This window comes from Rissa tridactyla, chromosome 5, assembly GCF_028500815.1.
Source record: "Rissa tridactyla isolate bRisTri1 chromosome 5, bRisTri1.patW.cur.20221130, whole genome shotgun sequence".
NCBI classification, from domain to species: domain Eukaryota; kingdom Metazoa; phylum Chordata; class Aves; order Charadriiformes; family Laridae; genus Rissa; species Rissa tridactyla.
Window position 1 is genome coordinate 41,704,431 of NC_071470.1, and position 13,743 is coordinate 41,718,173.

General features: G+C 61.4%; 1 protein-coding gene across 1 annotated transcript in view; it reads left to right on the forward strand.

Moving 5' to 3' along the window:
• The window catches only part of LOC128910374 (dedicator of cytokinesis protein 2-like), a 77,826-nt gene that overhangs the window by 53,619 nt on the left and 10,464 nt on the right, over nucleotides 1-13,743 (forward strand). The window contains exons 29-34 of the mRNA XM_054203502.1: nucleotides 10,511-10,609; nucleotides 10,889-10,983; nucleotides 11,611-11,689; nucleotides 11,823-11,923; nucleotides 12,147-12,205; nucleotides 13,057-13,205. Of these exons, the coding sequence (XP_054059477.1) occupies nucleotides 10,511-10,609; nucleotides 10,889-10,983; nucleotides 11,611-11,689; nucleotides 11,823-11,923; nucleotides 12,147-12,205; nucleotides 13,057-13,205 (582 nt within the window). The remainder of the gene's footprint in view (nucleotides 1-10,510; nucleotides 10,610-10,888; nucleotides 10,984-11,610; nucleotides 11,690-11,822; nucleotides 11,924-12,146; nucleotides 12,206-13,056; nucleotides 13,206-13,743) is intronic.

The following is a 13,743-nucleotide window of genomic DNA, read 5'->3' on the forward strand; positions in this document are numbered from 1 at the left end:
GCTGTGTTCGGGCGCTGTTTGCAGCGTGCCGGCATCTTCGAGTGCTGATAATGAGTCCCGCTGTAGGACGGAATCAGGACTGTGCAACCCAGCAGCTGCTGTATCTGATGGTCGTCCCCCGCCCAGCCCCATACAGTAGCTGAATCCAAGGAAACTGCTCTGCCGATGGATCCGTCTGGAAGCGCAGCTCCAGGGACATTTTGGATGCACAGAAAGGGCCACCGGGAAGGGGCTGTGCAAGAAGCAGAGGCACCCAGCACCCAGCTGCACCAATGTTTTCCAGCTGCTATCCTCAAGCATATTTACTTGGAAATGGCACTCAGCCCTCCATTCCCGGGGCCATGCACTCACCCACACCCCCCACGTATTTGGCTACCCCAGCCAATGTAACCGTGTGCCTGGCACGCAGCCACACTCTCCGCTGGCCACCCCAATACGGTGACCCGGGCTGGTCAGACTGGAGGAGCAGGAGTAGGGATGTCTCCTGCTAATGCCACCCTACCCCAGAAGAAGGTACCTATGGGTTTGGCCAGTCCTGCAGTGCCGGAGGCTGTCAGGAAGACAATGTTGAGAAACAAGGGGTCCAGAGCCTGCAGTAGCACATTCCAGGGTCCGGTCTATCGGGAGCCCAGGGGTGCGGTAGCTCCTCTTTCCTGGGGGATGAGGGGGATGGAGGACAGAGTCAGGCAGGGGAGGGGATGGCTGAAGGAGACCTGTCCTAACTACTGTGTGGTGGCCGATGCTTGTCCTCAGGTGCCCTGTGCAGGCGCCCTGTGCAGGCGGCTCTCAGGAGATCCCTGCTAGTGACAATGAGGAGCAGCGGCTCCTGCCTGCCCAGCCAGTGCTCAGCCAGGGAGCGGGGCTGCGCGACCTCCTGAGGATGAAAAAGGAGGCGGGGGGCTGAGCCCCAGTGCTCTGCTCTTGCGCGCCCTACGGGGCTCTGCGCCTGCGGGACAGGGGACCTCGGGGTCCCCCCTGGGGCATGTCGGTGGAGAGTGGCCTCAGGAGAGCCTGGGTACGTGGGATGGGCCCTGGCCCAGGGGGAGCCAGGAGGGTGCGGGTGGGCTAACACTGGCCGGGGCATGCAACCGCCAGCCCGAGGCAGCAGTGAGGGAACAGGCTCAGAGCTTGACTAGTAACAGCTGAAGGACGGCAGCATGTACCAGCCATGCCAGTCAGCACAAGGCCATGGAGAACACGGCTCATCAAACCAATTTGCTGTCTGTTTTGATGAGGTTCCAAGTTTGGTCGATGAAGGTAAAAGCCTCGATGGAGCAGACTTGGATTTCTGTGAGGCATTTGACATTTTGACGAAGAAAGCAGAATAATACGAAAGCAATGTGGCACGCATTAAATGGATTAAAAACTGGCTAACCAGCGTGTCTCAAGACATAATCATCCAGTGATCATCGCCAATTAGCCGTGCTTCTGCCCAGGTCCCGCGGAGGGGCAGACGGGCCCTCACAGGAAAAAAAACCTCGTCACTGGGCAAATGTGTGGATTATACCAAGGCTGAGAGAAAGGCAAGGAAGGAAAAAGACAAAGCCAGAGCCATGAGAGGAGCACAGAGCGGACGCTGCGCAGGAGGGGCCTCCACTGCAGGAGCTTCGGGCTCCTCTCCGGCCGAGCAGGCAAAGCGCAGTGAAACCCGGCAGCTGAAAGTCGGGGGGGGTCAGCGTAGTCGGTGGAGCGACTTTCTTAAAACACGAGGCCAGTCGGCACTAGAGCAACTTGTAAAGGATTTACATGGTGGTGGATCCTCCGTCTTGGCAATTTTTTAAGGTCTGAGTGTTTTTCTCCTCTAGTTCATCTGGGAATTACGAGCTCCATGAGTAAGGTGAGACAGCAGGTCACATCAGATGATGCATAGATAAAACCAGACGCCAACACTAAAATGCAATAGATGACACGAGTACTTCAGCTGGGCTCTCCGTTTCAGCTGGGTGCTCAGCGCAGTTGGGAATGACGTCTCCTCTGCTGAATGAGCCCAGGAGCCAAGGAAGCATCAGGGACCTCTTCCTATGACCTGGCCACGGACACCGCTGAACTTCAGGTGCCGAATCCCACACAGTCCTCAGATTGTCCTCACTCCCCGCAAACATCAAATACTCCTCAGAACGACAGGGATTTGTGAGTAGTGCCAGGGCTCTGAATGACGCATCAGCCCAGCAGCCATCCCCAGCCTGGAGCCCTTTGGATCCTGCCATGCCACTTTGGGTGGTGGGATCCAAAACCTGGTCCTGCATCACCAGCCTGTGCTTTGCGCTGTCAGCTCCTATCTGCAGCCTGTAAAGGGTTTGTGAATCTCCTCCCTTGGAGAGCCAATGGCTCCATGATTGGGTCACTCCTCTTTGGCCAGTACTGATTGATGGCGAATTTTGTGAGAGGGGGGCACTGAATCTTCTGGTTTTGTATCTTGAGACTCATCTCTCATGGGCTGCAGCGTTGACCTCGGAGGAACAGAGCCCTGTTTCACACCGTCCTGTCCAGAAAGTTACCTACATCCACCAAAAATCCTGCACAGCGGAGGGAAAGTCTCCAGCCCTGCCTGCCTCCTCCTCCGGGGCAGCAAGGCCCAGCTCAGCTTTTCCCCCTGACTCGATGGACATCAGTGTCCTGCGGGAGAGACCAGTCCAGGACTTATGAGGTTGCTGGGCAGACCCCAGCTATGGCCATCGAACAGCAGGACTGCAGGCACTGATGGAGGATCCAGTTGCCCCACACACCCATGAACATCCCTACCCATGAACATCCCTGCCAGCTTCGGCCCTTTCTCCACCCATCCTCCACCTTGTCCTCCTGGTAATGTCTGTGGCAGAGGGAAAACCAGAGCAGACACATAAATCTTCTCCTCAAGACGCAGGAAGCCAGGAGATTAGATTTATGAGAGGGGAAGTCATATTCTCCTGGAACCGCAGAAGAGAACAGCTAATTACCCAGCTCCACTCACTGGGTACAACAGCTTCTCTTGGGACAAAACCTTTACTTTTCCTGATCTCTGGAAAGGAAAGAGGTGCTACTGATGCTGAGAGGGGTGGCACCAGAGGATGAGGCATTTGCTCTCAGCGGAGGACCGGGCAGAAGCCAGGTTCATGATACATCACTCAGCAGCAGAGCTTAATCCTGCTTTGGCTCCGAGAGGACTCAACACGTTTGTACTCGGATTGGAGCATCTGTGGGACCTGAGGATGGAGGACTAAGAGCATCTCCTCAGGCAGCAAGCAAACCTGAAATCTGGTTCCTCGCTGAGGAAGCTCCACCGTGAAGCCAGCTCATGCTCTACCCTCATGGTTCTCTTGGAGGCTCTTCCAGAGCCCGGCTGCTCAGTGGCTCATAGACCTTCTAATTTCCTGCAAGCACTTAATCATGGCCAGTTTATATCCGACTGTGCTCATGCCAATATAGTGCTTCCGCTTGAACAGCTCTACCCAGCGTTCAGCCCTCGTGCGTTCACAGCGAGGACACACGTTCTTTCTCTGGCCAGGCTTTGCAGTGCTCAGCAAGTCCGGCTCTGCCAGCGTCCCCCAGGGCCAGCTTCCCCTGTCTCCGATGATCCTCGCAGCCTCCCCCCACACCTGCAGCCCTCCACCTCCTCCCTCCTGGGAGCGTTCAAGGCAAGGTCTTAGGCTCTGCTTGAATGCTGTGGGGCTCCACCAGAAACACCCAGGCTGGCCCGGCTAAGGACGCCAGGCGCAGTCCCCCTGCCGTCGGGGCAATGCCCTGGGTTCCTTGTGCTCCACAGCAGCCCAGCGAGCATCGCCCGGGACCTCCGGGGAGCATCGCCAACACACGGGTCCTCCCCTGTGTCAGCCAGGGCCCGGTGCAAACAGCAGCTCGCACGAGCCAAGGGATGTTCATGCATCTCTATTTAGGTCACTGGCTGAAGTGCTCTGCAGGAAAATTAGTCACTCTCACAGCCACAGGGCCCAGGAGAAGGCTCTTGTTGCCCGGCTGCAGCAGGGAGCCCCTGACACCCACCTCCCCGCAGCACCAGCGCCCCCGGGCACCCTGCAGGCACCTCTCCAGGGCTGCCTGAAGCTCCCGGCTGCCCTCACCACACCTAATGCCCCATGGAAGGGATCCCATCAATTAGGGAAGAAGTAACAACACCCTCTTCCCAGCACGCAGAGGTCATCCACTCTCACTTGCATCGCTCCTCTCTCTTTCAACTGCAGATATGCTGGTGCTGTCAGATGGAGACTTTATGTGGTCAGGAGACACAGTGAAGTACAAAGCCTTTGTACAAAGCCTTCAGAAGCCTGCAGAAGCCAAATTATTCCTCTGTCTCCCATGGATGCTAATACAGCTGTCATGACAGTAGTGTCTCTGTTCTTACTGTTACCTGCTTGCTTTCCCGCCTTTCTTTGCCAGGTGGAGGAGCACTGATCTCACCATTTTAAATGATACATGAAGAGTAGGGTGACCTACCCAGGGGAACACGGGCAGACCGTGGCAGACAGCCCATACGGAGTGGGATGAGGTCAGGAGGAGTTTGTTTCATATCCCAAGTCTTCGTGGAAAAGCGGGAGAGCATCCCTTGCATGGTCTGCAACTGCTGCTGGGTGCTGCGATTCAGCATCTTTCCTAGGGGCTACAGAAGAGACCACTGCGGGAGGAAGCAAACGCCTTGTTTGGCTGCTTCCTTCCCAGTGACCGTGGCGTGGGCAGTATCACATTCCTCTGAGTCCCGGAGACGATGCCTTGCACGGACGCAGGAAAACACTTGACGCGGAAATCCAGCCCAGAGAGCAGAAGAGCTCAGCTGGTGCCCAGCACCGAAGCACACGGGCTCTGCTGGTGCCTCCGACACGGGCTATTCCTGCAGCAATTACAGGACAAGAGAAGTAGGACACGGCCCAGAGACTTTCGGCCACGGGAGACGCAGCTCATCACAAGACTTCCCGCAGCTCTGCGCCTTCCTGGGGAGGAACGTCCCACCTCTTGGAGAAATGCTCTCAGGCACCCATCTGGAGTCAAACCGCCCCAGCGAGCGGAGCAGCCGGCCGAGCTGGGGAGCCCTGACAGACTGGGACTCCGTGTGCTCCTTCGCATGCCAGAAATCTTATTAGAAAGCCACAAGCTGTCCACAAAGCGCATTTCTGGAAAAAGCTGGAAAGGCTTCGCCGCCCAGCAGTTCAGAGGCAACTGCAGTGCCCTGGTCAACCCTGCATGCCCCAGTCCAGACTCCCGGGGGCTCACCCCCGGGCGCAGGCAGTGCCCCCCCCCCACCAGATAGCCCCCCAGTCCCACCAGTGTTCGCCCGGCCGCAGTCCTGGCAGCCAGCACGGGAGGCCTCTGCGGCTGCAGCCTCCCAGCACAGATAGGGAGAATGTCGTTTCAGAATACAAATTCCTGCCTTTAAGTGGATTTCCAATGCCATCTAGCAGCCACCCCCCCCCCGCCCGCCTTTATCTTTATGCGCTTTAGACAACACTGGCTACCAGGGGAATTTAGGAATTAGCAAGTGTCTGTCTTTGCCGTGTGCCTCGGTTTCCCCACCCACCCACCAAACAGCCAGGATGATACAGACCACACAAGAAAGACCCTGTCTAAAAGCACCAGTTAAGACTGAAATAGCATTGTTACTACAGAACGGAATAGACCCACTAATTATTTGTGGCCTCTGGATGCTACCATGCTATTAAATAATTATAATAATTATAATTCATAAAGAAGATAACCTCAGTCTAAAGGAGCTTCTGCGGGTAAATCCACTCCACTCCTCCGAGCGCACTGGAAGGACTGAATGCTTCCTGCAGAGAGGAGACACGCCGGGAAAGGACGGCAGGTGCCAGCCTAAGCCCGTCTCTGCCTGGGAATCACTTCCCCGGCAGCTCTCCGGCCCCTCTCCACCAGCAGGCAGGGAGCACAGCCAGCAGTCCCCAGCATCCCCTGCCGCCGCGGCTGTCCCAAGGGGCTCACTCCCATGCCCCCCAGGAGGTGATGAGACCACCGGGAGCTGCAAGCTGGCAGGGAGCACTCTGCGCCTCTGAGAGCACACAGGCTGATGCCCGCTGTCCCCGTGCAGGCACACACTGGCAAAGCCCCGGCGATTACTCATACGTGTCCACCTCGTGCTCTGAACAGAAAAACAGCTCCATGGAGAGCCTTCCTATTTCACGGGGAACAGCAGACGCTGGACCCGGCTCCGCTCCTGCCTCAGCGGCTGCCAAAGCCCCACCGACAGACACAAAGGCCTTGAACACAGAGCACGGCGCTGGGAGCTGCTGGGAGCAACGTGGGCTGAATCCCTCCAGCGCGAGCAGCCGTACCCTCAGCCGGCGTCAGCGCGACGTGTGGTACAGAAAGTGACATCCCTAGGATCGTGTGTGTGCGTGTGTCAACCAAACACAGCCCTGGCTGATGGACGCATCTCCTAACGAGGGGGAGCAGAGCGCCAGCCAGCCGGGCTGAGGGAGGCAGGCTGCTGCCGGAGCGCAGCTCCCTCCCCGCATCTCCCGCGCGGAGCTGCTGGGCAAGTGGAGGTGCCACGGGCCGGGGCGGCACAGCAGGGCAAGCGGAGTGGGCAGCAGGGCTGCAGCACAGGGACGCCTGGCCCTCGGGGCTCTTCGGCCCCTCTATCACAGCAGCTCTCAGCACAGATTTATCTCCCTCAGCTGCACACCACGCCACTGCCTCCAGCATGGCTGTGCCCCCCAGAGACCCCTGCCATGGCAGCCAGTGGCTTGGCTCGGTGCAGGTTGCCACCGGCCACCTTGGTGCAGGGTGCCTGCTGTAGGGTGCCTGGCATAGGGGTGCCACCAGCCACCCGGGTGCCACCACCTCCATACCTCCCGCACTTCCCCGGGCAGCTCCTGCTCGGCGGCAGGGCAGAGGGGGGGACTACCCGGAGAGTGCTGCGACCGCCGGCAGCACGGGGCACCGGGGCGGCCGAGACCACTCGGGGCCGGGCACCCCACGCCGGCGGCGGGGAGGAAGGGGCACCGCGGACCACCCTCCCCTCGGCCACCCGACCCGGCCACCCTTGCCCCGGCCCCGCCGGCCACCACGCATCCCGCGGGCCGCTGCACCGGGTTCCCGGCCGCGGCTGCCCGCACCGCCCCGGGGTCCCCGCACCGTCACGGGGTCCCGGTTTCGGGGGTCCCCGAAGCGCTCCGCCGTTCCCGGCCCCAGGGTCTCCACACCGCCTCGGGTCCCCCACCCCAGGTCCCTCCGCCGCGTCGCCCCCGGCCGCGGGGCTGCCACGCCGCCCCGGGTGCCCGCACCGCCCGGGGTCCCGGTGCCGGCCCGTGCCCCGCCACCGCGGCGCTCCCGGCGCAACGAGCGGGCGCCGCAGGGCCGATGCCCGCAGAGCCCGGCCCGGCCGCCACCCCGCTCCGCTCCGCCAGTCGCGGCCCCGCTCCCCAGCCCGCCCGGTACCTGGTGCTCGGCGGCAGCGGCGCGGGTCGACCAGCGGCGGGCGCGGGGCACGGCGGGGTGGAGCCGCGCGGGCTCGCCGGTACCGGGGCGGAGCCGGCGGGGGCGGGGCTGGGCCGGGGTGGAGCCGGGGTCGGCGTCGGAGCGGCGGGTGGGCACTGGCGGTGGTGCTGGCGGGGTCCGGGGTGTTCGGCTACGCCGTGACCCGGAGCCCCAGTACCTGCAGCCTTTCGGGCTCCTCGGGCCGTGCGATGGCTGCGCGTTCCCGGTCCCGTGGTCCTCTTCCGGCATCGCGAGTGTCGGGTGGGCGGGGAGGGCAGGATCGGGACCGGGACCGGGACCGTCGAGGCTCTGGGCAGCGCCTGCCCTGGGGGCGAGGCGGGGGAGTACAGGCACCATGGCCAGTCCGGTGCTCGGGGCCGAGCACACGGTGGGGCACAGCCCCTGTCCCCCACTATCCCCCAGCCCATCAGCGCCGGGCCGGGAAAAGCTCCTGCTCGCCCCGGGGCCGGAGGTGTGGCGACAGGCAGCGTGGCCGTGGGCACCAGGGGAAGGCGGCCTTTGCGCCAGGCAGGGCTGCGGGGCGGCAGGAGTCAGCAGGCAGGGTCCCCGACAGGTCCGTGAGCTGGGGAGCAGCAGGCAGGAGTGCAGCACCCCCCCAGAGACTGCAGACCCTCTTCTCCAGCCTTGAGCCTGTTGTTTCTGCGGCCCTGCCGGGTGTCGTGGCCCTGCAGGGTGTCCCAGCCCTGCTGGGGCTGCAGCAGCTGGTGCGGTGGCTCTGGGAGGTGCTGGGTGATAGGACTGTGACCTGGCTGGGGGCCATCTGGGACCATCCATGTCTGTGACCACCCAGTGGGTTTTGGGGCCGCACACTGTGCTGGGCTACCCCTGGGTTCATTCCCCATGCACGCGCCATCCGCAGGACAAACCACATCCCATATGGATGTATCAATGCCTGGCTGTGTGGCTCCCAGTAATGTAATTTAAATGTAAATGCAGTTTCTCTTGAAGAAGGTGTAGCAGGCAGTGCAGGGAGTTCACCTGGATCTAATTCCAGCAGCCACCAGCACAGCTGTTTCCAGATGACTGAACTAATCTCATCAAATCCCCAGAAAAGACTGGCTTGCTGCAAGAGTTTCCTTCCCTCGCCTTCCTGCCTTGCCCCACGTTCCCCACGGGGCTGTGCGGGTCATGCAGTGCTTCTCTCTGTGATGGTGGTGGGTGACATGCACCCTGGCTGGTACGTGAGAAATGCCCCCCCAGAACCTCAGCCAAGGCTCAGGCTGCTCCTGCTCCGTGTGGCTGCACAGCAGGCTCTGTCAGTGGGGAAGGCGACCCCGGCTTCCACCACGGGCTCTCTCCTGAGACCGGGTCTCCGTGGCATTGCACACACGGATGCTTAGGCAACATAGGTGCATTTGTGGCACTTTTCCCTGCTTTGCCAGCACTTGGTGCTTGCTCCCTTGTAAGCAGGGCACGCCCTGCTCCCGAGCCGAGCCCTGGGAGCAGGCTGTGCTGCACAGTGAGGAGGGACTCGCCTCCAGCTTTGCGGACAAGTTCTGCTCACTCAGACTTGTGCAGGCAGCTGCGGGCAACTAGCAACCTGGGTGTCTCCGCAGGATGGCTGTGGACTCCCTGCATGCAGGTGCTGCTGACCCTCTGCGTTACAGTGATCAGCAGGGAAACCTCAGGTCTGTGGCTTCACTTTGATGCTAAAAAGGACTGAGATTTATTGGGTTATTTGGTATATTAATTAATTAATTAATTGGGTATTCATTTGCTGCTCAAAAGATAATTCCCTGCAAGCCTGCCTGCGCCCTGGATGTCGGGCAGGGCTGTCCGTGGGGCACAGTGCTTCCCCACGGCAGTCCCTGCTGCATGCTGCAGCCCTTCCCAAGGACATTCCCGGCCACACTGCCGGGGCTGCCCAGGGACGGGTGAGGCGAACCCATGGTCCTTGGTCACAGGCAGCAGCCAAGTGGCCCCTTTGGCCTCTGAATCCCCTGTCTGCTGGCTGCTCCATGAAGCTGGGAGAGCTAGCCCTGGGGCTGTGCTGGGGCTCCATCACTGCCACAGAGAGGGAATGCTGGAGCTGGTGGAAAGAGCTAGGAGGAAGCAGTTTACAATCCTGGGTGCACCCCCAGGACAGCTTCCCGGCTGAGCAGTCACACGCGGGCTACACCGGACACTGGTGGAAACTGGGTCTTTAATAACAGGAAGCAGCGGGCGCTCTCGTGGCCAAGCGTTCACCCCCTTTCAGCCCCGGTGGTGCCAGGTTTCCCATCACGCGGGTGTGACCTGACCTACCCGGGGCTCTGCCCGTCCTCGGCACGCCAAGGCGCTTCCAAAGGTGGTTGGGTTGGTTTGTGTTCACTCCGGAGTGCGCGGCTCTGGTGGTGGTGTGTGGGGTGACAGCACCCCGGTGATGGCGGCTGGTGCCGAGAGCAGCCAGCTTTCCCATACGCTGACTCCGCTGCTGCCCTGTGGGCGCTGGACTGGAGCTGCTGCCTCCCTGGGTGACTGGCTGTGGGGAGACTCCCGAGATCAGTTCCCCAGGGAGTTTCCCATGGCTTTGTCGCAAGAGCAAAGCTTCCTCTTCACAAGCCAATACTCCAAGTGCTTTAAAGTCTATTGCAGGCTCAGATTTTATGTTAGAAGTATTGTCAAGAAAACGTTGCACTGAATTTGGGACCCTTTGCTAGAGGCAGTCTAGACACATCGGCCTCCAGAAAGAAGCTGCTTGCCATTTTCAAAATGTGCTTACATCCACATACTGCTTTAAATTACCTTAAAATTACAGATGTATGCTGCAGCAAATATGCTGTATAGTTATGTCTGCGTGTTCCCCAGCATCACGGCAGGTGTCAGAGCTGTCCCGCCCCTGGAGCGGGATGCGTGGGACCGGGAGAGGAAGGGCTGGCTGCAGGAGCTAAGGCTGAGTGGGGCAGAAGAGATCTGGAGAGGGGGGGACCACGGCAGGTGGAGGGTGAGGGGCCTCCAAGGCAACTGGGCCTCCAGGGTAGGGACCTGCTGGAGGAACACGGGTGGGCGCACGGGTCCCTTGGGACCACAGCACACCCTGTGGTGCTGGCCATGGGGCCTCGGCACTGCCTGACCAGCCCCTCTCCCCCAGAGTCACTATGTGGCCTGCATGGCCGCCATCCTGAGCCAGCTGGACAAGGACCACTACAGCTCCTACATCAAGGCGTTCCCCTCCCGGCCCGAGCTGATGGTGAGTGCTGCCCACGCACCGAGACCTGGGCATCTCTGGCTTCTTCCTGTCTCTCCACCCCATGTCTCAGCTGAGGCATCCCACTCGTCCCAGCACCCTGCCTGCATCCAAGCACCTGGAACTGGTGCCACCTGCCCTGGACCCTGACACACTCCATGGAGGTGAAGCTCTCACTGTTGGGTGGTGAGGGCTGCTCCCAGCCCGGGTGCTCAGCACAGCATCACCCCGGGAGGGCACCGTGGTTGAGCCCAGCTCCTGACATTATCTCCTCCGTGGCAGGACTTCCTCATGGAGACCTTCATCCTCTTCAAGGACTTGATTGGCAAGACGGTGTACCCCTCCGACTGGATGGTGATGAACATGGTGCAGAACCGGTGAGGACCTCTGGGCTAGGGGGGACCTGCCGGTGGATGTTGGGGCTGGATGTTAGAACCTGGGGAGCCTTGTTGGGACCTGGGCAGAGGGCATGCAGGCACTGCAGCATTACTGTGCCAGACAGCTTATGGCTAGCTTAGCTACCTCCAAATCCCCCTCCAACAGCCCTGGGTCAGTGCTTGGGCTGGCTCAGGGCAGCTCCAGTGGTTCCCTGCTCTGTCCTGGGACAGCCTGGCCCCATCTGGGAGCTGGCTGGCAGGGCTGCTCTCTGCAGTCCCATCACTGTGCTTGAGGGGCTCCTGGGGGGCAGCGGGAAGCCGATGCCAGATGCCACATCCCTCCCACCCTGGGTGTTTGAGCATGAGGGGGATGCCGGGAGTGCAGGACCCGTGCACCCGGGCAGCGTTCAGTGGGCAGAAAGGACCAGCTGGAGCATGGATGTGGGCAGGAGCACGCTGACAGCCCCAGCCCCAGGACAAAGGCCCCCAGCCACCGCTCCTTGCCTCGCCATCACTGGGACCTGCCAGCCCGGCTGTTCCCTGGCTGCCATCCATCCCTGGCTGTGGGAGGGGGGCAGGCAGTGTGGCTGCCGTCTGCTGAGCTCCCCACGGCCGCTCACCCCACAGGGAGTTCCTGCGCGCCATCAACCAGTTCGCCGTGACCTTGACGGAGATGTTCCTGAGCAACAGCAGCTTTGAGCTGCAGGTGAGGGGCTGCCTGTGCCCTGTGAGGGCTGGGGGGACAGGGAGGGGACCCAGCCTGTCCCTCAGTTCTGTGGGCTGCCCCCTGGCCCCTCGTGCCACCCAGCCTGGCATTCGTCCCTGTGTTTTCTCTGCAGCTTTGGAACAACTATTTCCACCTGGCCGTGGCTTTCCTCACCCAGGACTCTCTGCAGCTGGAGAACTTCTCCCAGGCCAAGCGCAACAGCATCCTGGCCAAGTGAGTCACCCTCGTCTGCGCTGGCCCTCCCTGGCCCCACTGCCCGTCGGCATCGCCTCGGGGCTGAGCTCTGCATCTCGGCTTCAGGTTCCTGCCCCAGCCTGATGCCACACAGTGGGATTTTGGGATGAGCCAGTTGGGCAGTGCTTATGTCCCTGGCCTGGACACTGCACCCCACTGCACCCCATAGCAGAGCAATGCTAACCAACATCTGCCCTGGCAGGTATGGGGACATGAGAGCCACGATCGGAGCTTCCATTCGGGACATGTGGTACAACCTAGGTGAGCCGCAGCGTGGCTAGCCATGAGGAGGCTTGGCGAGTCTCTGCAGGCTGGCATTCATCAGCACCGTCCCCAAAATGGGTGCTGGGGAGCGGGCTGTGGGGCATGGGAGCCTGTAGGTGTGAGCAGGGTGTGGGAGCCTGCAGGCCTGCGAAGCTGCAGGTGTGCAAGCCTGTGGGACATGCCGTCTGTGGGATGCTATGGGATGTGCAATCTGTGGGATATGTGAGCCCGTGGGCTGTGCGCATCTGCAGGGGTGTGTGAGGTGCGCATCTGTGGGTGTACGAGCCCGCAAGTGCCATGACCAGGCTGGCGTCTGCCTGCAGCCCTGCCTTCCCATTCCCTGGTCCTGCGGGCTCCTGCCTTGCCTTGTTTCCCCTGCACGGTGCAGGTTGCGCTGCCGGCAGCATCCCAGGGCCAGGCAGGCAGGGAGGACACAGCATCCCGTGTTTCTGCCCCATGCCCCAGCAGAGAGCTGGGAGCTGCGGGGAGCGTGTGGGGCAGCCCGCAGCGGAGCAGTGACGGGTGCCCGCAGGCTCCTGCGTGGGTTGTTCACATGTGCCAGGGCTCCAGGATACCAGCACAACCCCAGCTGATGGTCCCATGGTCGAGTGTTGGCCGTGCTGTCCTGGCCATTCAGCATTACCTGCCTGACAGCATGGCTGCTCCAGAGGATTGCCTGGCTCTGCCGTGGCCACCTGCCTCGAGCGTGCAGACATCTTCCCGGCACCGCTGCTCCTCCTCTTCCACATGTTGCTGCCCGTTCGCCGCCATGGGGCCCCAGGCCAGGGCTGGCCCTGGGGAGCAGGCTGCAGGACCCCAGCCCCACCAGCTCTCCCTGCCCTCCCCAGGCCATCACAAGATCGAGTTCATCCCGGGCATGGTGGGGCCCATCCTGGAGATGACCCTCGTGCCGGAGCTGGAGCTGCGCAAGTCCACCATCCCCATCTTCTTCGACATGATGCTCTGCGAGTACCAGCTGACCGAGAGCTTCAGCCGGGTGAGTGCCCAGGGCTGCGGCTGGATCCTGCTCCTAACCTGTGCTGGACCGTCCCTTTTTGGGGTGGGTGGAGGCGATGCTCAGCCCCCTGCCCCATCCTGGGATGTGAGGCTGCAGGAGGGAGGGACAAGGGACAGAGGGAGCTGGCGGGGACATGAGGAGCAGGGAGAGCTGCCAGGTGACACGGGATTTCCCAGGGACGAGCAGGGACAGGTCAGGCATCACCAACTCAGCCAGTCCTGGTACTGCCTGGAAACAAGAGCGCAGCGGGAGGGGGGAGGTCTGTGTAAACCTCTGCATCTCCACTTGTCTTCCCTCATCGCTGTGAGTTTTCTCCATGCAAAAGGCTTTTCCAGTTCGTGATTAGGTGGCATTTGTCTCTTCTGAGCTGTAAGCCTTTCACCCTGTTGGGGTGTCCCAAGGGAGGAGAGGGGCTGGGACTGCCCTCGGAGCCAGGGATGACACACGTCCTGCTGGAGCCCCTTCCCCAGCCCCTCACTCGCGCCCGGCTCTGCCGCCAGAGGAGAGCTGCGTTGGA